Genomic DNA, 25,184 nt, shown 5'->3' on the forward strand with positions numbered 1-25,184 from the left:
AACATCTCTTAGCGTTTTCAGCATCTCTAGCGCTTTCAACATCAGCAACCTCAACGTTTTTGCATCAGCAGATCAGCGCTTTGCCTCGTTGAAACCACCCACTTTCCCGCAGCAGATCCTGGCCGGAAAGTCAGCCATCGCAGTAGATTCAGCCAGCGTTTTTAGATTTCAGCATTCAGCTTTTTTTCATTTTCAGAATTCAGGCCAAGTCCAGCGATCCATCAAATCAGCCGTAGGGCTAGCAGTTCTCAGCACTTGGCGCGTGTCGTCATTGTAAATCATCGTTGTCGCCGCGACAGTCGTCGTCGTCAGTATTGTCATCGTCGTCGACATTGTCCTCGTCATCGACATTGTACCTCAAGCATCTCAAGCACCCTAAGCATCTCAAGCATTCACAGCATCTCAGCATCATATATCCATGTACCAGATTTGTGCAATTTAAAGCAAATACCTCTCTATTGCTAGAGAGGGGGCCCCTAAGCCTTTGGAGGGGAATTTGGGACCCCATGTGGTCTCTCTCTCTCTCAGCACTTCCACACTTAGTAGCATTCTCTCTCTTGTTTTGGTCATTGCAATCTCTCTCTCAAGAAGAAGCGGAAGGCTCTCTCTTCCGTAAGTAGAAGGAACCTTGGGTAAAATTCTGAGCACTCATCTTGAGCATTGCCATCATTCACTTCCGCTGCACATTACAGTGTGTAGAAGGATTCTCGAACGCCAAGTTACGCTTCCTAGTATGATATCCAATGCAAGCATGAGACATAAGTTGACGCATATTGCGAACCTTCTTTTGGATACAGTAGTCCCTTAATGGAAAAGGTAGACCATTGTAGCGGTCGATGTGGTCGGCCAAAGTGTAGTCACAAAAAGTAGATAGACATCCCAAAAACTGTTGGAGGTATGTTTCAAGAGTATTAGTGCGGTACAATGGAAAATTAGCCCATGTAGATTCAAGTTCTATCTCAAAATTCCCATCCAAGAAGTCATCACAAAAAAGAAGTTTTGAATTTGGTTCATGTCTTGGGACCATCAGGTCGGCAGAAAGTGCAGCCTATCATTGCATAGCACTATCTTTGACAAAAGAACTGATTTGGCTAAGTTTACACTCTTCACTAAAGTTGCCGTTTCGGAAAATAACATCAAATTGTTGTAGAAACTTGAGAGCATTCTTGGAGTCGTGAGAGCCACCAAAAGTAAGAATTTTATAGTAGATTACCATTTTTTAAGGCTTTCGGAGCCGAACATACAAGAGGAGGTGGTGGTGTTTTCAGTTTCTCAACTACAGTCATGTGTTTGATGTGGACTCACAGCCTCGCGAATAGCTTGCTAGTTATATTATCTAAATTTATTCTTCCTTTCTAAATTATGAAAATTTGTAACCTCGCGGAATGATTGGCCTATTGTTATCAAGAAGGGTGTGAAGTTTTAATGGCAATGCATGAAAATTTACTTCTTATTAGCTGGTGCGTTTATTTTGATATTGGATGCTATTTGTCGTTTATTGTTCTTGATTGTGATATTTTTATGGGCTTAAAAGATCAAAAGCCATAAGATTGTGGTATCTTGTTTATGGCAGGTCACAAAAGGTGTTTTTAAGAACGATACAATGTTTTTTGCTGAATGGATTTATCTTCCTGGGGATGTAAGGTTTTGATCTTTATAATTTTTGATCTAGAGAACAACTGTGGCTTAATTATAACTAGTTTGTAACACAAGTTGTTTGCTCTTTGTTGTTGGGCAGTTATTTTTTTATTGAGAAATTAGTTGCTCCGATCGTGCACCAGATTCTTACATTTCCTATTGCAGAGAAGCAACATCAAGGATCTCTCGTCACTGAAACTTACCTCTTGTATCTTTGCCAAGTAAGGGTTTACTTTGCTTTTGCATGTCTACAGGCGTGTGTGTGTGTGTGTGTGTGTGTGTGTGTGTGTGTGAGAGAGAGAGAGAGAGAGAGAGAGAGAGAGAGAGAGAGAGAGAGAGAGAGAGAGAGAGAGAGAGAGAGATGAAACGTTATATTAACGTCTTTAAAAGGCCAAAATGACCTATGAGACCAAAAGGTTACATCCATGTGTGACACTAGTATAGTGTTAGGGGAACATAAAGATAAATTTAAATGAGGGTACCTAGAGTGGGTAGGTATGTAAGCCTAACTTACATTCTCATCACATAATACCTCAACTCAAACCATATGGGGAGGGGTACAATCATATGACGGCTAATGAGGTGTACAGTGGGGAAAATAGAGAATGCTGATCATCCCATGAACTCTCTCATGGGTCCCGGCAATATGGTCTCAATGTTCTCCATGGTCAACTCTCTTAGAGGGCGGCTCGATGTCGCTCAATGATGCTCCGTAGCCTCCGATGTAGACCTCGCCTACGGTGTGAAGATCCTCGCATCCTCGGGCGCTTGAGTGGCCAAACTGGATGGCTCGATCAAGAAGAATACCCCAATGAGGGTGTGACTGGGTTACCTGTGGGTGGCCAACCTGTAAAAAGTAGTGATCCACCTTTGTATGGATCCTTGTAGGTCCTCTGCTCCTAAGGGTAGTCTTTGTGAGTCTATGGATCTCCAGCAAGAAGAGACCTAGGCACCTCTGATCATAGTAATCCATGATGTAGGATAAGGGACCAAAGCCCTTTTGGTGAATAAATCTCTTTGAGTCTATGGATCTCCAGCAAGAAGAGACCTAGGCACCTCTGATCATAGTAATCCATGATGCAGGATAAGGGGCCAAAGCCCTCTCTGAATAAGCATTGTAAACTCCCACGGATCTCATAGTATGTTGTGCATTGGCAGTTATAGTGCTCCTCTGTCTCTAGCTCTCTATGGTAAATCTGGCATAATCTCTCCACTAGGGGTATACCTCTATATTGGCTAGTCTCTATCTTCAACTGGTGAGATGAGGTGCGTAGCTGACCAATTCCCCATCTAATGCCATGAGATAGGTGGGTGTCTATATACTTGGGAAGTGAGATAAACCCATCATCTATTGTGTGGAGAAGATGGTCTCGATAAAAAGCCATCTTCGTCCTCGACTCATGTGACGGAGACAGCCAAGTCCTCCTTGTATCCAGCTCATGTCTGATAATCCTTCTTATCTCTGAATGTGTGAAAGAGATACTGAGAGTGTGAAGCTTCGGCAAGCAAGGCTCAAGAATCTTATTCACGCCACACTAATAAGCATCATCAGGATGTTACTATCAAGGAAGGGGATTGGGTGTATTTTAGAATCATGAAGCAATGTCTTATGCAAGTAGGAAAGAAGTGTCCAAAGTTGTCTTTTAGGTGACCATTTATCCATTTCCAGTCATTAAAAACATAAACGATGTATCCATGAATTGCAGTTGCCTAACTCATTGTCAATTCACAACGTTTTCTATGTTTCTTGGCTGAAGGAGATCCCCCAAAGGAGATTTCTGAAGAGGACAAAGTGTGTGAAAAGAAGATGAACGAGTTAATGAAAGGCTTAAAGCACTCTCAAAAGAAGAGGAAATCAGTGGATTTCCCCGGTTTTTGGGCCGGAAGTAGATTTTCGAGGTGGTGAGCAGATTTAAGAAGTGTGTTCGTTTCAAGGATGACCCATATTTTTCTTGGTCTTTAGAGAGTTCCAAAAATGCATCGTCCTCTAGTTCCCGAGAGGATGAGAAAAGACGGAAGAAGCGGAGAAAAAGCCAAAGAAACAAGAAAAGCAGATTTTTGAAAAAGTTGAGACGGCATGGGAGGCCATCTAGCAGTTCAGAGGAGGAGAGCTTGTCCTCTTCTGACTTTGAGAAAAAGAACATGAAGACCAAGGAGTTCAAGGATGGGGGTCAAGCAGTCAAGTCTGACACGTTTTCAGGCTACCAGGACACTTCTCAAGCTCTTGAATTCATTCAACAGTTTGACGTCGTTTTCTCGAGAGGTCGTTTCTCGAAACGCCTCCAAGGTGTGAAGGGCGGCATCTTACTTCAAAGGAAATGCACAAACATGGTGGTCCACTTTGTTGTTACGCAAAGAAGCACCTAAGAATTGGGTAAATTTAAGAGAATTTTTACTTCTGCGTGGATAACAGAAGAATATAAAGAAGATGTCATCATGGCTTGGCATCATCTGAGAATGACTAAGAAAGACACTTTGGATGACTATTGCCAAAGGTTTTGGGATACCTATCTGCCGTTTCGCAGGGTCACTCTGAAGGATTAGATCGAGCGGTTTTGTTGTGGATTGCCAATAGAGATTCGATGGTATTGTTTGCAATAGAAGCTTGATTCCATTGAGAGACTTATGGGACATCTTCGAGTGGTGAAGGCATCAGATGCGTGTTTGTATGGTTGTTTTGCTGCGTTTTTAGCGATACGCAAGTTTTGGCAGCCATGGAAATCTTCCCCTTTTGCATCTATTGGTTCACAGATGCATTACAGGTCAAGGGCAGAAGAGAGGGCGCTCGATTTATGCTGGGGGGATGCTTCATTGAGAACCTGTCACAGGTTAAGAGCTATGGAGTGCTTTCTTTCCCTCCCATGTACAGTGTGGTGCTAGGAGTGATGCTTTGCACACTACACACTGCTCTCTCTCTCCCCTACGTGCAGTTATGTGATGCCCCACAAGAGGGCTCTTCATTTGACCGATGTACAGTTGTGTGGGTTCATGCTTTTGTGATGAGGCAAGAGCCTCCGTGAGCAGGAAAAGGGGTAGCTAGCTGCTACTCCAAAGCAGGCACCGGCGAGGGTCATAACCTCACCGTACAGGTGCAAATTTAGCGCTGTGTACGCGCAAAAGATTGACTGTTTTTCAGCCATACGGACGCCAGAACCTTTGGGCATCGTGCCCCACTGGCAAGGCAAAAACCAGTAAATACAGCGAGCTGAATTTACTGTTTTTGGGTAGGAATCAGAGGGTTTACGCTAGTGCAAGTGAGATCCACCAGGGGAATTGATTTCGGGCAAGTTTTGGGGTTGTTATGCTGCCAAAATTTGGCCAAATCAGGTAGTATCTAGTCTGATATAGGTAAAGGATTCCCAGGACCTTACTTTGTAATTTACCCTCTTAAAGAATAAAGAAATACCGAGAGGGGCGCCAATTTTGGGCCCTACAGGTTGTCGACGTCTGCTCGCGGCATTCTAGCTTCCCAGCCGTGTGTGTATATTCCCGTCGCAGGTTCTTTTTGCAAATTGCCTGTGTGTATGTCTAAAGTAAAGAATTTCGGGTGAAAGCCAAAGCCTACCGCCCCACGGGCCGATTTCATGTTTCCGTTGCCGGGACATGAATCACTTTTTCCTCAAGAAGTGAGCCTCGGTTGTTTTGGGTAAAGACACAGAGTACAGGAACGCGGGATTACACTATGTCCGACAAAGGGAAGGGCATTGTGGAAGAGGGTTCTTCTTCATTGGACAAATAGGAAATTTTGCATGTTCGCCCTGCCAAAAAGTGGTCAAATTAGGGCTGATTTTCTGCTGTGTTTTTAGGGTTTGCAAGTATGAACCAAGATGAGATAGGGAGAGGTCTCACGGTGATAGATTGGCCACTAGATCTCCTACGGGAGTGATGTGGGTCTGCCAGGTGACACGTTGCTTGCTGATTCTCTCAGGCGATTGCTAGGATTCTATGACCCATTGGTAAATCATCTTGAAATTTGAGCTTGCTTGGTCGTGGGTGGTACGTCAGTGTTGTGGAATTATGCTCGTTTGCAGAGGCAGGAGTCTCTTGCACAGGTAAAAAGTTAAGGGACAGGTTGCAAGATGCTATGTGGTGAAGTTCAAGAACTATCCACCTATGGATGGAAAGTGGATGGAAGAGCATGAACTGTTAGTGTCACCAAATGTATTGCAGCTTTACCTTGAAGCCTTAGGGTTACAACCTACCTATGCCCCAACCCAACGTGTGCAAAGGAGGGGTAATGATAGAGCTAGCACATCAAATGTACTCATGGATTCAGTGCAACTGCAGTGTACAGTTTGACAAAAGTATGAAGGTCTCATTAAGTCATTCGTACATATGTTTTGACAGTCTTTCTTGCGGATACATGAGATGATAAAAGAGTGCTTACCACACAAGATCATCTATGACATGTATTTATGGTATGCAATCGAGGACATTTGCGATTTCAAGAGGGGGGTATGTCACGAGGACGTGGCAACTGCTAACCTTAGTTGTTGGTTTCTTTCCAATGATTTTTGTTTAATTTTTGAGACACTCTTTTTGAAGTTGCAAATGGTCTGATATTGTATGGCCAATGTGAACGGTAATTTCACCCGCAGACGGAAAGTTGGTCGGCACTAGAACTCGTAAAGTAAAAGGATGTCTAGGCTCAGTTCAAGATCATGTAGGTATCCCCGTCGCACTTAGCAAGTTGGTGGATACTGGGAAATGAACTCAATCAAGGCATAAAGTCAAGCTGGGGTCACCAAAGGAAAGTATCCGATAGTTGGGCCACATTGCACTTTTGGATGCGGTCCTAATGAGGATAGATGGTCAGAAGACCAGTGGGAGCCCAACGAAAGCATCTCCTAAAATATAGGAAACTGCTATTTTGGGCTATGAAATCTGTTCGCGTCATTAGCATCAAAATGACAAGGGGAACATTTTATTACTCTGCTGCAGAGTCAACTGATGCATCAGTTGAGAGATTTTTAAGCGGGAAGCCCAATGCGGGGAAATTGCATGTGTAAGTGCCAAGTGGCACTTTCTGGCCAATTTACCAAGTCCGGGAGAACAGAACTCGTAACTCACTTTTTGGAGCAGTTTTGGAGGCTGTTAACTCTGATTTTCAGCCATTTCTCTCCATTTTTGAGCTTCCCATAACTTTGCCTAGGTCCAAGGAGCTCATTTTCAGCATTGGGAAGGCATCAGATGCGTGTTTGCATGGCTGTTTTGCTGCGTTTTCAGCGATACGCAAGTTTTGGCAGCCATGGAAATCTTCCCCTTTTGCATCTATTGGTTCGCAGATGCATTACAAGTCAAGGGCAGAAGAGAGGGTGCTCGATTTATGCTGGGGGGATGCTTCATTGAGAACCTGTCACACAGGTTAAGAGCTATGGAGTGCTTTCTTTCTCTCCCATGTATAGTGTGGTGCTAGGAGTGATGCCTTGCACACTACACACTGCTCTCTCTCTCCCTTACGTGCAGTTATGTGATGCCCCACAAGAGGGCTCTTCATTTGACGGATGTACAGTTGTGTGGGTTCATGCTTTTGTGCTGAGGCAAGAGCCTCCTTGAGCAGGAACAGGGGTAGCTAGCTGCTACTCCAAAGCAGGCACCGGTGAGGGTCATAACCTCACCGTACAGGTGCAAATTCAGTGCTGTGTAAGCGCAGAAGGTTGACTATTTTTCAGCCATACGGACGCCAGAAGCTTTGGGAATCGTGCCCCACTGGCAGAGAACAGTTCGGGGACTATTTGAGGCTGACAACAGGGCAAAAACCAGTAAATACAGCGAGCTGAATTTACTGTTTTTGGGCAGGAATCAGAGGGTTTACGCCAATGCAAGTGATATCCACCAGGGAATTGATTTCGTGCAAGTTTTGGGATTGTTATGCTGCCGAAATTTGGCCAAATCAGGTAGTATCTAGTCTGATACAGGTAAAGGATTCCCAGGACCTTACTTTGTAATTTACCCTCTCAAAGAATAAGGAAATACCGAAAGGGGCGCCAATTTTGGGGCCTATAGGTTGTCGGCGTCTGCTCGGGGCATTCTAGCTTTCGAGCTGTGTGTGTATTCAAGTGTTAATTCCCGTCGCAGGTTCTTTTTGCAAAGTGCTCTGTGTGTATGTCTAAAGTAAAGAATTTCGGGTGAAAGCCAATGCCTACCGTCCCACGGGCCGGTTTGAGTCAGAGTCTAGTGTATCAAGATGTCTATCTGGATGAGATGATTGGATACTATTGTGAGTGCATCTAGACTTCTGGAAGGATGAGATGGCCACACAGTGATCTAGGTGTATCAAGAGTTCTGGACGGGATGAGATGGCTAGATTGAATGATAAACACGGTGTTCATAAGTGTGTGATTTTGTGAACTGCCAAATGTATGCTAAATGCGGTTTTTAAGAGCCAATAAATATGTTTTTGATGCTGAAAGTGGATATGCTCGAATTTGTTGAAATAAGAGTTTATGGACTAAGAATGTAGTACTTAGAATGCTCTACAAGCTTGTCTTTTTGGATTGGCAATCGGAGTTCAGACGGCCAAGTTATGAGTAGATGAAGTTTTACCGGGGGTCGGTTCTGCACCATTTTGACCTCCTCAGTATGTGTGACATTGGGGTTGTTCTCAAGCTCGCCAAGGTTTACAACAGTAGTGTGAAGTGTTTGAAGCCAGTTGGAAGCGACGATTTATCAAACGAAGCTGCGGACACCAAAATATTGAAGACTGAAGAGCGAACGAGGTGCGACAATAGATGACTTTTACCCATTTTAGGGCGGGCTGTTTACGGTTGTTAATTTATCGAAATACGTTGAGGAACGAGGTCGGCATTGTGGACTTTCACTAGGGCCTTACATGATAGGTATTTGACATTGGAGCAGGGAGTTTCCCCAATTCAAAGGGGACACTAAAAGAAAACTTTTTTTTTGAATTGTGATGGTTTTTTGGAGCTCTTGGAGGGCAACTCATGAGGAGCTACCACATGGCGTAGGTATATCCCACATGCGTGGTGTGAAGCCAAGGGTGTGGGCTACATATTTAGGAACATGGCCGCCATTGTAGTATCCAAGTAGAGAGACGGAAGCTCTGGCTTCCTCCCCCCTCCTTCCCTGTAGGGCATTGTGTTGGTCATCCGTGCGTACGTTGGCGTGTGGCGGCGGTGCCTCATTTGCAGTGGTGTCGACGGCGGTTGTTTCTTGCACCCTTTAGGGGCGAGTTCACACACGGAGGGCCATAAGGCCTCCTCTTTTGTTGGAGCAAAGACCTTCCCCCCCCCCCCCCCCCCCCCAAAAAAAAAAAAAAAAAAAAAAAAAACCCAAGGGATATCGCTAGTACTTGGGAGGGAGGGAGGGTGTATTCATGTGAGAAAGAGAGAGAGAGATGAAAGAAAGTAGCTGACTTTCCAAAGCACTTTCCAAGGGAAGTGCTCCATGCACTAAATGAGCTTGGACACCTGTCTGGTGGTGCAAGACTTACCGAAGTTGTGAAATTCCCCCTATAAGGGGACTTTTTTGTGGGGATCTTCATAAACAAAAAGCTCCATCGCTCTTGCTCATTTACGGTGATAACTGATATTCAAAGCTCTCATCTCTCTCTCTCTCTCTCTCTCTCTCGCTCTCTCCCTCTCTCTCTCTCTCTCTCTCTCTCTCTCTCTCTCTCCGTCATTGTCCAGCTCTTATATCTCTCTCACATTTCGTTTCAAAGCAAAACGAAGGGTTGATGTACTCCATTGCTCATGGGCAGTAGAATCAAGATTTTGGGATCACTTGCGAACGAGGTCAGAGGAGAAGAGAAGGCGGGAAGAAGTTTAGGTTTTTAGGTTGGGTTTCTTTCCCCTTGCTCTATCCCTCTGGCTCTTTTAACTTTAGGGAATGTATTCGAGAATACTGGGTAGCAATGTAATCACTTCCGGCAAGTGATCGGATGGAAAGATAGACAAAACGAGGATCTACACACTCAACAACACTTTAGCACTTCGAAACACTAAAATAAAAGAGAGAAGACGACACAGCGTGTCGGAGTTCCGAGCCTAGACGTGTTGGCCCCAAAGACTGGGACCCCTTTCGGTATTTCTTTATTATTGGTTCGCAAAGGTACAATTTCCGAGGGTCCGACTCTCTTTGAGACTGCGTCCAGATGCTCTCGAGAAGTGGCCCTGGGGCACTTATAAAAATTACAAGGGATGCTAAAAGCAGAGCCCCAAAAGCATAAACTCTAAAAGCATCTGCTCTCTAAAAGCTGGCGTTGAAAATTGCCAGTGCAAAAAACAGAAATCCGTACAATCTGCCACGTTAGCATGTCAGTGGGTTTTGCAGAAAATTCGTATTGTTGCCACGTCAGCATGTCAACGCAATTTGTGGGATTCCGTACAGTAGTGCCACGTCATCTGCCAATGCAATTTGCGGGATTCCGTACGGTCGCATGTTAGTAGCTTGTCACATACCCCTCTCTTAAAGAAGAGTAATCGTCCTCGATTACACCCGCAAAACAATTTTTCTCGTGTTCAAAGCACAATCAAGTTAGGTCACGATCCTAAGGTCACTTAAATGTCGTGGTGTCACGCAGATGATCACGGATGCAAATACCACATATAGAGAATTTTTCAAGACACGGAGGACTTTGGTTTTGACTTGGACCACGTGCCTAGGGAGAGTGAATCTGTGAGGACTGGCCAAACGAACGCAAGGATCAGATGCATCTATGAACTCGACATAGAAACCCTAACTCTAGAACTGTCACATACTGCCTTCTAAAATCAAAGCAGTCGTCCTCGATTACAGGTTACAAATGCTTATACTTCTAACATTTATGCAACTTAAAATCTCACAATTGATCATTTAGTCATGCATTCTTGTGTCATGATGGCTGTGCACAAAGAAAAGCTAGCTGCAGACACCTCGGGTGCGTCTAAAAATCTGTCTTAGACCGGTATCTTAGCCAATGTCTGCAACAGGTCATTGGATCTCGCTTGGATACGTGCACACACCCAAGATCTTAGCCAATGTCTATAAAGAACGCTGGATCTTGCTTGAATGTTATTCATATTCAAGATATTTATCTTAATCATAATCATAGTCTTTATTAATCATAAATTCGTACAAAAGAGTTCTCAGTTCCTCATCAATCTTTATTCATAGTGCGTTTCTTAATCTGCTCTCTCTCCTTGAGTAGCTTGATTATTGAAGTTCAACACCAGCTCCGTGTCCTTGTGCTTCAATTGAATAGTTCATTCTCTCGCGTCAAATCGGGCTTGATACTTGTAAAACCACGGCATGCCCAGTAAAACATCACATCCTCCCAAGTCCATAATATAGAAATCAATTGGATCTACAAATGTCTGAACTTGTAGTCGAAGTGATTCGATCAACGGTGTCGATGATGTTTAGGTTCCAATAGCCATTTGTGCTTCACTTTGTGTCCCCTTGGCATATTCGTCATTACCTAATATTGTTGCTTATTCTAGGGAGATAAAAGTTTGCATAGAGCCTGAGTCAAAGAGGATAAGGGGATCTTGGTCTTTGACTTTCCTAGAGCTTTACATGGTTCAGTGGAGGCATCGACGGTAGGAACACCTATTAAATCAGAAAGCAATCCAACTGAAGGTCGGAACTTCTTATTTCCTGTGCTTTCATACATGGAGGATCTTTTGTTATTAGGGTTTTTCTGGGCAGTCCGAAAAGCAATGTGATCATGAAGGCCACATTTGTAACACCTTCCTTCGGATCAGTACTGTGTTATCTCTTCAGAAGTGAGCCTTTGAGTAGGAGTGTTGGAACTTGGTTGTGAGATATCGTGGGTAGAGGAGCAGGGATTAGGATTTCTCGTTTGTGAAGGAATACCAATTCTTTCTTCATAATGTGATAATCTACTCTTGCATGTGACATAAACTATCGCATATTTGATACCACTTTTCCTATAGAGTAATCGCGTAGTGGAAAAGGTAAGCCCACAATGTACTTCTCAATCTATTCTGCAAAAGTAATGTCTCGAAAGGTGGAAATTGTCAGATAAGCGTTCAGAAATCTTTGGTAGTAAAGTGAAAGGGTGTGAGGAATACATTTGAAGGCCGGACCGTGCTGCAATTATATTCACTTCAAATGTCTCATCAAGGAAGCTTGGGTAGAACACAAGCTTGAAGTCATGCAAGGTCTTTGGAGTGTCAGGTTGCTTGGTTAGGGCGGCCCACCAGGTCAAAGCACTATCTTTGAGAAAAGAAGAGACTTGTAGCAACTTGGATTCTTCAGTAAAATTTCCGTTACTGAACAAAACATCAAACAATTGTAGAACCTTAAGGGCATTGTGGGAATCTTGGACGCCTAAGAAGGTGAAATTTACCCGTGGCACCACCATGTTTGAAGTGTTTTGGACTCGCATCTGTCATCGGAGATACTGAGCAATAGTAATAACGGTGATGGTGCCCATCCGTTGCATGAATGGGTGCAATTGGTGGTGGGGGAACATAGGGCGGGGGTGTAGTGGGAATCTGTGGTGGTATTTCGAAAATCACACGCGGTCATTCTCCTGAAGCCATGTTCTTGAAAATGCCTCTCAAAAACTGAGAGACATCTCTAGAGTTATGTCGTGAAGAACTAGTGGGGTGAATTCGGGGAGGATCAAAGGAGTAAGTTTGGGAAGGTTGGGGTGGCCTAACAAGGTTAGCAGGGGATTCAAGGTGCTCAGATAGTTGTACAAAGCTTCCAAATCAATCTTGTCATCCGTCGGTCTCTGTCTTTGTTGTTCTGCTAAATATATTACTTGGTGTACCACATACTGGGCATGTGTGTCGTCAAGGAGCCTTTGAGTGGATGGCCTCGCTGGATTTCCTCCAATAGTGTGATCTCCTGGTGCTTCGTCCATGTCGGTAAGATCTTGGATGCTTTATGGCTTATATGCCCTTTTAGATGGAGCGATGAAGACGAGAGCGTGCCCAATGCGCGATGGACGAAAGGTGGGAGTAGCTAATAGGTCCGGGGCACGGACACGAAGATTCTTTAAAAAAAATTCTACAAAAACTTGAAGCGTTGTCTTGTTCTATCTGCTCTTTGGTAGGATTGGTATGCTTTCAAAAAGGCACACGCCTAAAGCTATGATACCACTGTAATCACTTCCGGCGAGTGATTGGATGGAAAGACAGACAGAGCGGCGATCTATGTAAGAGACTTGTACACTCCAAGTCAAGAATCAAACACGACAACACCAAATAACCACTTCAAAATAGTTCACAGTTCACAATAGATTTGCACTGGCCCGACGGAGTTCCGTGCATAGAGATATTGGCCCCAAAGACTGGCACCCCTTTCGGTATTTCTTTATGTATTAATCAATGTTCAAAGTACAAGAGAGCGGTTAGGGTTTCAAGAGAGTGGTTAGGGTTTACTCTCAGACTCTCCGTCTAGATGCTCTCCAGAGTGTGAGCCCTCACCGCTTATTTCAATTACAAGGGATGCCAAAGCAAAGCCCCAAAAGCTTCAAGATAAAAGCAACTCCTTTTTCTCTCACAAGCTCTCTCTAGAGCTGTTAATAAAATAAAGCAAAAGTTTTATCTCTCTCTCTCCAACTCAAATTGCGTTGCCCAAAAGCTGAAAATCAGCGCTGCAATTTTCGGAGGATTCCGTACGATGCCACGTCATCATGCTAGCGCATTTCACGGAATTCTGTTCCTCTGCTAGGGTTAGGGTTAGGGTTTAGGACAGGTTTTAGGGTTAGGATTAGGTTTTTTGGTAGATTTTAGGATTTGCAGGTTTTAGGGTTAGGGTTTGCAGAATTAGGGTTTTCAGCAGCTCGGCTCCCGGGTAGACACGTCACCACTTTGTGAATACCCCCCTCTTGAAAGCATTGTAATCACCCTCGATTACGCTTGCAAAACAGACAGAGGCCATAAACCGTCTTAGTGGACACTGACTGTTAGTACCTACGAACTAGGAACACACATCTAGCACATGTACCAATCGACAGTCACATCACACGACATCACAGGACATCACTAGACATCACAGGACATCACATGACATTCAACATTCATTCGGATCTTAAACCATGATTTATCGGCAATGTAGCTAGCAATCGCATCTAGATCCAATGGGGACCTCATCGATGTCCAATTGACTAACCCCTATTGCAAACATGTCTATTCGAGATCAATGAAACCAAAATGCTGCAGTCATTTCGTCTATCAGTTCCTGTACTTAAAAGAAGTCAAGAACAAATCAGTATCATAATCAGGAATTCCATTTCATAAAGTCATACAGTAGAATACTGTCAGCTTTCAGTATCCCTGAAGCTCAAAGAGACATCAGTGACTCTAGTATCTAAATCAAGGCATCTGTTGACAAAGGAGCGGAGTAACTCCCGTCTTGTGCATCCCACTGCACCAGATCTCCGGCCAAGCTGAATTTTGGGTTCCATTTGGAGTAGACTATGCTAAACCAAAAGCCTCGAGGTAAAGTTTCACAATTTGAGGAGTATCTGCTAGGTCCTCCTCCTCCATCCACTTCGCATCCAATGCAGGATAGTTCTTGAACTTAACCAAGAACCGCCTTCGGACTTTATCTTTATTCTTTGTATCCTTATGTGCCGAAATCTATTCAGGAACAAGGATCCCCTCGTTTTCTTCCACTTCGGGTTGCTCATTAGGCTCCCCATTATCAGGCACATCACCTTTAAAAGATTTCAAGAGACTCACATGAAATGCATTGTGAATCCTCCAAGTATCTGGCAGTTTTAGTCGGAAGGAGACATCATTTATCTTTTCAGTGATCTCAAAAGATCCGTAGTATCGTATACTAAGCTTTGGAAAAAGCCTCTCCTTTCCCTTTTTCTTTCTCAGGCGTGCTTTCTCAAAACGTAAGAGCACCCAATCATCCTTCTTCAATTTCAAGTCGCAACGATGGCGATCCGCTGTCTTTTTCTGTCGTTCTTTAGACTTATGCAAAGTCTCGCGAACCTTGGCAAAAGCCGTATCTAAGTCTCGCGTATATTCATCCGCTTCAAAAATCTTATCTTTCGTGCTTAGGAAGGGTGGAACCTTCGAAGCACCTTCAACAATCTCAAATGGCGCCTTCCCCGTCGAAGAGTGTATCGTGTTGTTATAGGCAAATTCCACCAAAGGTAGGTACTTTTCCCATTGAGTCTTCTGATCCGAGATATAAGACTTCAATAAATCTAGAACCACTGAATTTGCAAGCTCAAATTGCCCATCAGTCTGCGGGTGGAACGATGCCGAGAACTGCAACCGCGTGCCAATGTTCTCCCAAATTGCCTTCCAAAACAAACTCTTAAATCTGGGGTCTCTGTCGGAGACAATCGTCTCAGGCATGCCATGTAATGTGAAGATCTGGGCCACAAACAGTCTCGCTAAGTGATCCGGCTTGACTGTTTTCTTTACTGGAATGAAATGAGCCTGTTTGCTAAATCTGTCAATAATAGTCCAGATACCATCGTGACCACTCTGTGTTCTCGGGACTTGGCTTTAACAATCCCTATGCTTTATGCCTGTCAAACTTGACCTTCTGGCATACTAAGCTGTTGTGCAGAAACTCTTCCACATCCTTTTTGAGTCTCGGCCAAAAGAAGTATCTCTCTACCCCTTTCATGGTGGTAGCAATGCCGCGGTGACCGGTAAAAGGTGGACAGTGGCATTTAGTCATAACCTTTCCCTCAACGGCTGTGTAACGCACAACATGGTTTTTCTTATCAAGTAGCCATCCCGAATGGAATATCCTGCTACTGTCTTCCCATCCCGTATTCGTGTGAAAACGTCTGCAAAATCTGTATCTATGGCATACTGGTCGACCATATCCTCGAAGCCCTTTTGATGTATTGCGGAAATAGCCAGAACCAACGGCTTTCGAGACAAAGCATCTGCCACCACATTCTTCTGTCCCTGCACATGCACAATCTGGAGGTGAAACTGTGACAAGATGTTCGCCCACCGCATCTGCTTTTCCGAAAGCTGCTTCTATGACAAGAAGCGCAAACTCTGATGGTCTGTAGAAACAGTGAAATCCGCTCCGAGTAGGTAATGCCGCCACTGAGTAAGAGCATGGATAACCGCCAAAAGCTCTTTCTCATAAATCTGTGCTGTCATCTCCGGCCTTGAGAACAATCGGCTGTCGTAAGCAATGACATGGCCTTCTTGCATTAAGACCGCACCCAGACTACGACCACAAGCATCACAATATACTTCAAATGACTTTTGCAAGTACGGCAAAGTCAATACTGGTCCCGTAGTCAATTTCTCTTTCAATGTCTGAAAGGCAGTCACCTTTGTGGATCCCCACGAGAAAGGGACTCCTTTCTTTGTCAAGATATGCAAAGGGGAAGCAACCTCTGCAAACTTTTGAATGAACCGCCTGTAGTACGAACACAGTCCCAAGAAGCTCCTAACTTCATGGACATTCTTCAAATCGGGCCAATCATGGATAGTCTCTATCTTGGCCGGATCCATTTGTACTCCTGCTGCTGAGACAATGTGCCCCAAAAAGTGTATCTCTGGTAGGAAAAATTCACTTTTCTTTGCATTAATCACTAACTTGTGATCTCGTAATGCCTGAAAGACCTGAAGCAGATGATCTCTGTGTTCTGCCTCATTCTTGGAGAAAACAATGATATCGTCAAAGAAAGTGCCAACAAATAGCTTGTACTCTCGAAAAATCCTGTCCATCATCCGGTTAAATGTCGCAGGAGCATTGGTTAAGCCAAAAGGCATCACCAAAAACTCAAATAACCCAAAAGTCGTTCGAAAAGCTGTCTTGTACACGTCTCCTGGTGCGATCCTGATCTGATGATATCCACTCTTCAGATCAATCCTGCTAAAGCACGAGGATCCCTGTAATCTGTCGAGTATATGATCGATTCTAGGAATCCGGAAATCTGTTCTTGATGGTGATTTTGTTGAGAGCTCTATAATCGATGCACATTCTCCAAGATCCGTCTTTCTTCAAAACCAACAACACTGGACAGCATACGGTGAAGTACTAGGTTGGACAAGACCTTTTTTCCAAGAGGTCTTTCACTTGGTTCATAATCTCTTCATTCTGTGCTCGGCTCACACAGTAAGGTGGCCGGTTCAGTGGTGTGCTTCCAGGTATCAGATCAATGGTATGATCTTCAGGACGACCAGGTGGTAACTCGCCTGGTAGGCCTTCTAAGAAGCAATCGGCGTGAGAGTGGAGAAAATCTTGGCGTTCTTTATCAAGTTTAGACATATTTGTCCTATCCTTATCGCTCAATTCTTTCATAAAGATAGAGCAAACAAACAGACTGGATTTCATTAATTTAGAAATGGCTGAAGCCGATACAATAGGGACAGACTCGCCCTTCAGTTTAATATCAAGTACAATGGTTCTGCCCTTCTCTGTAGTGAATGTCGCTTTCCTCGCCCGATAATCGACCACGGCATTGTTCTTGTGGTACCAGGGAATCCCTAAGAGAACATCACAACCTTCCAAAGGCATTATGAAAAAGTCCTCATGCCCCAAATACCCTGACAATGCAACCGAAGTTTTCCAATGATAGGTGTAATGGCTACGTCCCTGTCGGGTGCTGCTAGAACAGCCTCCGCAAGTGGTCCCATCCGATTGGGAGTGATCTCGAGCCGCGCCGCCAATTCCGGTGAAATGAAGTTGGCCTTGGCTTCTCCATCAAAGAAGATCAGGGCCTCTTGATCTTTCACTTTGCCCCAAGCTCGGCAAAGTTCTGTACTCTCGTCCATGGTGTTGGGATCGGTACCCACACAATCTGGAACCAGTCCTGTTTTCATCTTGCCTTTTCTTCCACGTTCCTCAGCTGCTCTCGAACTCTCAGGCTTGTCGTCGTCCTTATCATTCTGTCCTTTCTGTGCCTTCTCAGGGCACTTCGCGGAGATATGTCCATGTTCCCCGCATCCAAAGCACTTCCCCTCCCTAATGAAGCGAGCTCTCTCCTGAGGAGTAAGCTTGGGCTGTGCATCCTTCTTCTCTGGGTTTCTCTTTTTCTTTCTACTTTCATTCCCAGAAGTTTGTTCGGCTCGTTGTGTCATGGACTCATCGGTGGGGTAGGTCAGACTGCTAGAGTGAATGGCAAAGCCCCCCTTCGCATGACTCATCAACTCCTGTATAGAAGCTGACTTTGTTCCAAGCAGTGATCTCGGATCTTTGTAGGTAGACCCAAGGTGAACCGCTCAATCTGTTCTCTGAACGAGATCTTCTTGAATGAAGAGGCGGGTAGAAAAGAGCTCGAGAATCTCTCACAGTAAGCATCCACTGTATCTCTCTTGGTTATCCGAAGATGGTTCCAAGCAGTTCGTATATCGCGTTCATACTCTTGCGTCAACCAAGAGAAATAAAAAGCTTTTCAAATTTCAGCCATTTAACTGACGCAGTCTTGTTTAAAAGTAGCGTAGACCACCAAGTTCGAGAATTCCCCTTAAAATAAGAGGCAAGTCTCCGAATCTTGGAGTGCTTTGAGTAGCGGCCTCTCGCGAAAGCGATGTCAGATTGCTGTATAAAAGACAAAGCCTTAGAAGCATCTTTGTATCCTGAAAAAGTGTCAAATTTGATCGACTGTCCACCTTCCTTAAACTCTCGGACTTTCTTGCTTTTATCTTCCAGAAAGTCATACTAGTTGGCTTTATAAAAATTCTTTTTGTTCACATAAAATATTCCGTCATCAGAGTCTGAACTATCCGTAGACGAGTCCTCTGTAGAACTGTCACTCACTGGGCGAGATTTAGACTTTTTTGCCTTTTTCTTGCCCTTTCTGAAGCGTTGTTTCTTGCTTCGCTTTTTACCTTTTCTGTCTTCTTTGCTCGAATCTGAAGAGCTAGAAGAACTGTCAGAAGAAGAAGAAGAAAAAGAAGTGGGTACTCCTTTAAAGCGAACATGCTTCTTCTGTTTTTTTGCTTTGTCAAATGTCGACTGACGACCCAAATAACCCGGGAAGTCAGTGCCTTTCTTCTGCTTTTTGCCGTGCTTTTTGGCTTTTTTCTGCGCGTCAAAAAAGCTGAGCAATCCGTGCATCAACCACCTCTTGTATTTCCTCCTCTGAATATTGCTTGTGATCAGAAGGTTTCTTGAGAGCGGGTTTCGGGGGTTGTGGTGTGGTTTTCTGCCACTGCGCATGCACTTCTGAAAAGAAGTCTCGTTCATATATTTTGCCAATTTCGGGTCCTTCGCAAAACTGAGCATCATCTTTGTTGCATCGCCGATCAATTGACGACGATTCATCTCTTGTTGCTCCGCCTGAGTAGGCCGAGGCGGGCCATACTCTCTGCCGGAATCTTCGTTGTGAGCCCTACTTGCATCTCCGGATGCAGAGGGAGTCGACTGATCCTTGCGTAAAGCCATAGGTGCCGCGGAAAAAAAATTGGGATCGGGTTTCCCTTAGAAGAGAAATCGGCCGTGCTCTGATGCCACTGTAGCAGACTTGGATACTCCAAGTCAAGAATCAATCACGACAGCACCAAAAAACCACTTCAAAACAGTTCACAGTAGATTTGCACTAGCCCGGCAGAGTTCTGTGCCTCGAGATATTGGCCCCAAAGACTGGCGGCCCTATCGGTATTTCTTTATGTATTAATCAATGTTCAAAGTACAAGAGAGCGGTTAGGGTTTCACTCTCAGACTCTGCGTCCAAATGCTCTGTAGAGTGTGAGCCCTCACCGCTTATTTAAATTACAAGGGATGCCAAAAGCAGAGCCCCAAAAGCTTCAAAATAAAAGCAACTCCTTTTTCTCTCGCAAGCTCTCTCTACTATCTAGAGTTGTTAATAAAATAAAGCAAAAGTTTTCTCTCTCTCTCTCTCTCTCTCTCCAACTCAAATTGCGTCGCCCAAAAGCTAAAATCAGCGTCGCAATTTCTGGAGGATTCTGTATGATGCCATGTCATCATGCCAACGCATTTCACGGAAATCTGTTCTCAATGCTAGGGTTAGGGTTAGGGTTTAGGTTAGGTTTTAGGGTTAGGGTTAGGGTTAGGGTTTTTGGCAGATTTTAGGGTTTGCAGGTTTTAGGGTTAGGGTTTGCAGAATTAGGGTTTTCAGCAGCTCGGCTCCCGGGCAGACACGTCATCACTTTGTGACAATCTACACACTCAACAACACCTTAGTACTTCATAACACTTGAATAAAAGAGAGAACACGACACGGCGCTGCGGAGTTCCGAGCCTAGACGCGTTGGCCTCAAAGACTGGCGCCCCTTTCGGTATTTCTTTATTATTTGTTCGCGAAGGTACAACTCTCGAGGGTCCGACTCTACGTCCAGATGCTCTTGAGAAGTGGCCCTATGGCACTTATAAAGATTACAAGGGATGCCAAAAGCAGAGCCCCAAAAGCATAAATCCTAAAAGCATTTAAACACAAAAGCATCTTCTCCCTAAAAGCTAGCGTTGAAAATTGCTAGCGCAAAAAGCGAAAATCCGTTTAATCGGCCACGTCAGCATGTTAGCGCGATTTGCGGAAAATTCGTATTGCTGCCACGTCAGCATGTCAGTGCAATTTGCGGTATTCTGTACGATCGCACGTCAGCAGCTTGTCACAAGCAAAATCGTGAAGCATAGAGAAATTTGATGGCTTCTCTCTTAAAGGTGACAGAATCCAATTTATGTGATGATTACGAGGGTCAATTTCAACCTTTTCTTTTGCAAGTTTTAATATGATTAATGAAAGCAATGTTCAATTAGCCATCTGTTGCAGTATTTGCATGTGTTTGTGCTCTCCACTCACTAACACCTCTCACAGCCAGAAGACTAGTACTGTCCTGGCTCACCTCGCAAACACATATTCCCCGATAGTGCTTGGGCAGTAGATCAGCTATTTATAGTGCTATAGAGCACAACTAATTGTTCTCCTATGGGAAAATCGATCAAGATCGGATAGCTTATTTTCAGTAGCAATGGAGAATTCAAGGGAGATCTACAACAATCAGTAGGAGGAGAGGTATGAGGAAGTGGCAGTCGAGGTGATGAAGACGGGCATGAAGAGTCCCTTGATAGTAAGATTGAGAGAGAGGTGGAAGCAGATAACCTGTTGGCACATCTTACATCATGGGCTAAAGTGTCAAGTTTAACACTTTACATGGTTCCAACAACGAATAGAAGGCCATCTGTTGGATCACACATATGTTTGCAAATTGCCAAGCAAAGTGCAGTTACGTACGCCAAGAAGGTTGATGCATGATTGCAGAGAGCAGTTTTGGACCAAGATAGAGGGGGATACAAGAACTCTTTTGTGTTAGGTTTTTTTGACAAAAGTTTATGTTGGTGAAAGCAACAAATACATATCAGTGAAGGATTCTTTTTTTGTTTTGAAAAGAAGGATCATGACAACTCGTCTTCGGGTACTTAGTGGTGATACACATTGAAGTGTCTGCAAGATTACAAAAAAAGGTGGAAGGGTAGATCCTTTCGAGTTATTTAGAGGTGGACCGAGCGTGACTTGGTGATGCCGAATAATTTGGATGGAATGGAGGTGAATTGGCAGATAACCCTTATGTTTGGGATCTATACCTTGAGCTCAACCTTTGGTTTGGAGCTTCCACAGAAAAAGCTCGGTCACGTTGTTTCAATGGTTGATCCGGTGCAGTGCATGCTAGATAGAGGGGACTCCACTCTCTTCTCAATAGATTGACAATGTGAGAACATAGTAAATGTGACATGTTGAACGAGTATCTATGTTCATAGTATCTCTGTTGATGAACGCATCATGGGGTGTATGCCTTAGTGTGTAGTGATGCATTGACACGATGTGTTATGCCCCCAGACATCAGGATGGGTGCTTGAGCTATGTTCGGTCAAGTGTGAACGTAGCCCTATGGTTAGGGCGGTTAAGGAATCCTATAAATAGGACCTTGGGGTCATTTGTGAGCCATCTTGTGTGATCACAACACTTGGGGACTTTGGGCCCTTCGCCGGCTCTATCCACATACCCGTATTGGTCTGGGCTTAGTGGTATCGCATGAGCCCTTGTGATAGAGGCTAGCGTGCTATGGCTGCTGGCTCCCAGGCTTGGGGGTGAGCCCATATTGGCTCTATGGTTGGGAGGTGAATGTGATGTCCGCTCTCTATGCTCGTTTATGGGTGAGTATGGCTTGTGTCATGCTACAAGCTTGGGCACTCCAAGCGAGAAATCAGTAACAACACACAAACAGAAACTGCAAAATTATTGAACTTGAAGAGAGAGAGAGAGAGAGAGAGAGAGAGAGAGAGAGAGAGAGAGAGAGAGAGAGAGAGAGAGAGAGAGAAAATATAGGAGAGTTGACATGGAACGGAAGAGTTCCAGATGTACTGGCCCAAAGATTGGCACCCCTTTCAATATTTCTTTATTATTGCTTCGCAAAGGTACAACTCGCGAGGGTCCAACTTTCTTTGAGACTTTGTGTCCAGAGACTCTCAAAAGAGTTGTCCTTTGGGCACTTAGAAATGTACAAGGGATGCCCAAAAGCATCAATTCTAAAAGCATTCAACTCCAAAAGCATCTGCTCTCAAAAGTATGCGCAAATTGCCAGCAAAACACGTAGAAGTCTGTATAGCCTGCCGCGTTTGCATGACAGCGCAATATACGAAAATCAGCTGCTTTTATCTTTTTAGGTTTAGGTCCCTTGGTTGTGCTCTGTAAGTTCTTCAAGTTGTCAGGGGTTTAGGTTTTTAAACCCTAACCCCTTAGGCCTCTCAATCACATCTTCAGGGTTCAAATCTTCTAGATTAGAGTTTTAAACTAACCCCTTGTCCTCTAGGCTAGCTAGTCCTTCTAGTTGGGTACGCCACGTCACCCACTTGTGACATTCCCCCCTCTTGAAAGAATTGTAATCACTCTCGATACACCTACAAAACAGCCAAAGGGCAGAAACTTTCGTCAATAGACACTGACTCTTATGTACCCATTCACGAGACTCCACAAATCAAGCACTTCTACAAAGACATTAGTCATTGATCAAATCACATTTCTGTCGAGGGTCTTAGAAACAAATGATGATCATTGTAACCTATCTAGCAATCACATCCAGACCGTGCTGATCTTTTCATTGATGTCTTGATCTCCTAAACCTTGCTACTATCTGTTTCATATCCTTTCTTTTCACATTTATGCCCCTGATCATCCCCACAAGACTGTACATTCATAGAGCATGCAATTCACAAAATCACACTTGGTTCGCATTGAACATTGTAATCTTTCAATGTAGCCATCTCATCCCATCCAGAGCTCTTGATGCACCTAAAACATTGTACAACGATCTCATCCTTTCGGAATCTTTGATGCACTCACAATAGACTCCAGTCATCTCATCCATATAGAAATCTTGATGCACTAGAATCACATTCATTTCACATTCACTTAGCCATCACATTCAATTCTCGTTGATCTCTAACAGATATCTAGATGCACTAAGTTCAAATCATTCATCAGATAAAATGTTGTAGACATTTCATCTTTCCATCACATACTCTAATAATACACACATGAAAGAGCATGTTCATTTTAGGAAATTTCCAATTCAATGTACATATTTCATAAAGTCATTTCGCAAAATACTCTCAGCGTGTCAGTATCCCTAAAATCTCAAGGAGAAATTAGTGACTTTATTCAATATAGGCAATCTGTGACAAAGGAGTGGAATGGCTCCCCTCATGTAGTTTGCGTCGCACCAGATTTAACCTGTTGATTCATCGGTAACTTTTGGCATAGACAGTGCCAATAATTTAAAAGTTTCAAGGTGCGACTCAAAACTGAAGAGAATTTGCCATGTTCTCCTCCGAAAAGTGCTCTTGACGAAATTATCCAATGGACCCAGCTTACCTTTATGCTTTGTTCTTATGCCTTGTGACCTATTAGTAGCCCCATTGGCACTTCAATCTGAATCGTCGGAATTCTCTGATGAGCCATCAACTGATTTCCTTGCTTCTGGAACCCTCGGATGCGCTATCAGCTAGTTCCCTTACTTCTTCGAAATCCTCTAATGAATTAGCATCCGGTTCCCTTGGTTCTTTCTTTTCCTTGGAAGACTCTTACCCCGTTGAGGTGGACATTGGCTTTTAGGATAGGTCAACAAACCGGCATGCATACCAAAACCTTGCTTGGCATGTCCCATAAGTCTCTGATTGGAGTTAGACTTCTTTTCGAGACAAAACCGTCAAATCTCTTTTGGCAATCCACAGTAGAACCGCTCAATGTGGTCCTTAAAAGTGACCTTGTGAAACGAGGACAGTGGCAGATAGATATCCCAAAACCTCTGGCAGTAGTCATCTAAAGTGTCTTTGTTAGCCATTCTTAGATGATGCCAAGACGTGATGACATCTTCTTCATATTCTTCCGTTAGCTAGGAAGAAGTGAAAACTCTTGAAATTTACCCACATCCTGGTTGCTTCTCTACGCAACAACATAGTAGATCACCATGTCTGTGCATTTCCTTTCAAGTAAGATGCCGAGATAAGGATTGGTGTATTTTGGGCATTCCCCTTGCGCAGATATCGGCCAAGTATCTCTATCAAAAGCTGCAGCTTGCTCTGACACATGGACTTTTGTGTGTGGAATGTGATGCTAGTGGTCGTCACATGGATGCTTGGTGTGTCTATTGTTTTCATGGATGCTCGGTGTGTCTATTCTCTCCGTATCTGATTGTCCATGAGGAAGCACTTAGGAGCTTTCCACTCCGAGGACATCGCAGCCCTCCGTTTGCACATTCAGTGAGAGAACTTTCATCTTTGGAGTATGTTTTGCAGAGTATTTGGGAGAAAAAGAGAAAGGAATTTTTATGCCATCTGTATCATCAGATGCAGTTGGCAGCCATAAGCTGCTTAGTGCGGAATTCCATTTCCTGCTGGTCTTGTAGCTCTATTGGCTGCCCGTCCTGTCACTCCATTCGCTGCCGGTATCGAAATTGTTGGTACCTGTCCGTACTGCAGGTGAGGACAGCATCTAGGTGGCTGCAGAGATGATGCTGGCTGGCAGCGACTTGTGCTGCAGGGCAGCATAGGGGCTCGAGATCCCAACAGGCAGTTGACAATGCGCGGAGGCCAGCAGGCAGTTGTGGACTTGATTCTGCACGCGGGCGGTGCATCTTGGCGGCAACAATCACTTTACGCACGCGGATTTTTTTTCCAAGAGTCCCCGTAGGTGGAAATTTCTTTAAAGTGGGCCTTATTTGTAAAGTGACCACCCAAGTGTTTTAATAAAGTGTGAAAGGGGCCAGTTTATGACAACCATTCAATTGTTTGATCCATCCGTGTGTAAAACTTACTTTTTGAACCTACAACCCTCTACTCCCCCTAAGGGGATGACGGTTGACCGTACGTAAGTACTGGCCCTTGGTTGCCAAGTGTGGACTCACACCCTAGAACCACAATTGGCAGGACACGGCCCAAACAAGAGCAACAAGCTGTGCCACACGGGAACCCCAATCACCCGCACGTGCACATGCGCACACCTGCCACTGGAATCCCCCTTATCTTCGCACTTTCTAAGACAACTTCCTCTCCCTCTTGAGGCGGCTAAGCCCCTAGGTGGGTTAGCTTTCCTCGTCTGTGACGACGAGCAAGGGAGTGATTTTTTTTCCATCACCGTGTGCCCTCTCTCATGCGCATAAGTTGCCCCAGCATGT

The 25,184-nt window shown here is 44.3% G+C and overlaps 1 protein-coding gene across 2 annotated transcripts in view; it reads left to right on the forward strand.

Annotated features, from left to right (window-relative positions):
* The window catches only part of LOC147420749 (protein EI24 homolog), a 151,674-nt gene that overhangs the window by 58,645 nt on the left and 67,845 nt on the right, over positions 1-25,184 (forward strand). The window contains exons 3-4 of one of the 2 annotated variants that reach the window (XM_086504411.1): positions 1,574-1,644; positions 1,739-1,859. In XM_086504411.1, the coding sequence (XP_086360537.1) occupies positions 1,574-1,644; positions 1,739-1,859 (192 nt within the window). The remainder of the gene's footprint in view (positions 1-1,573; positions 1,645-1,738; positions 1,860-25,184) is intronic. The other variant, XM_086504410.1, reaches the window with a different exon arrangement.

Source organism: Adiantum capillus-veneris, chromosome 28 (genome assembly GCF_014529385.1).
Source record: "Adiantum capillus-veneris isolate H3 chromosome 28, ASM1452938v2, whole genome shotgun sequence".
In the NCBI taxonomy this organism is placed as follows: domain Eukaryota; kingdom Viridiplantae; phylum Streptophyta; class Polypodiopsida; order Polypodiales; family Pteridaceae; genus Adiantum; species Adiantum capillus-veneris.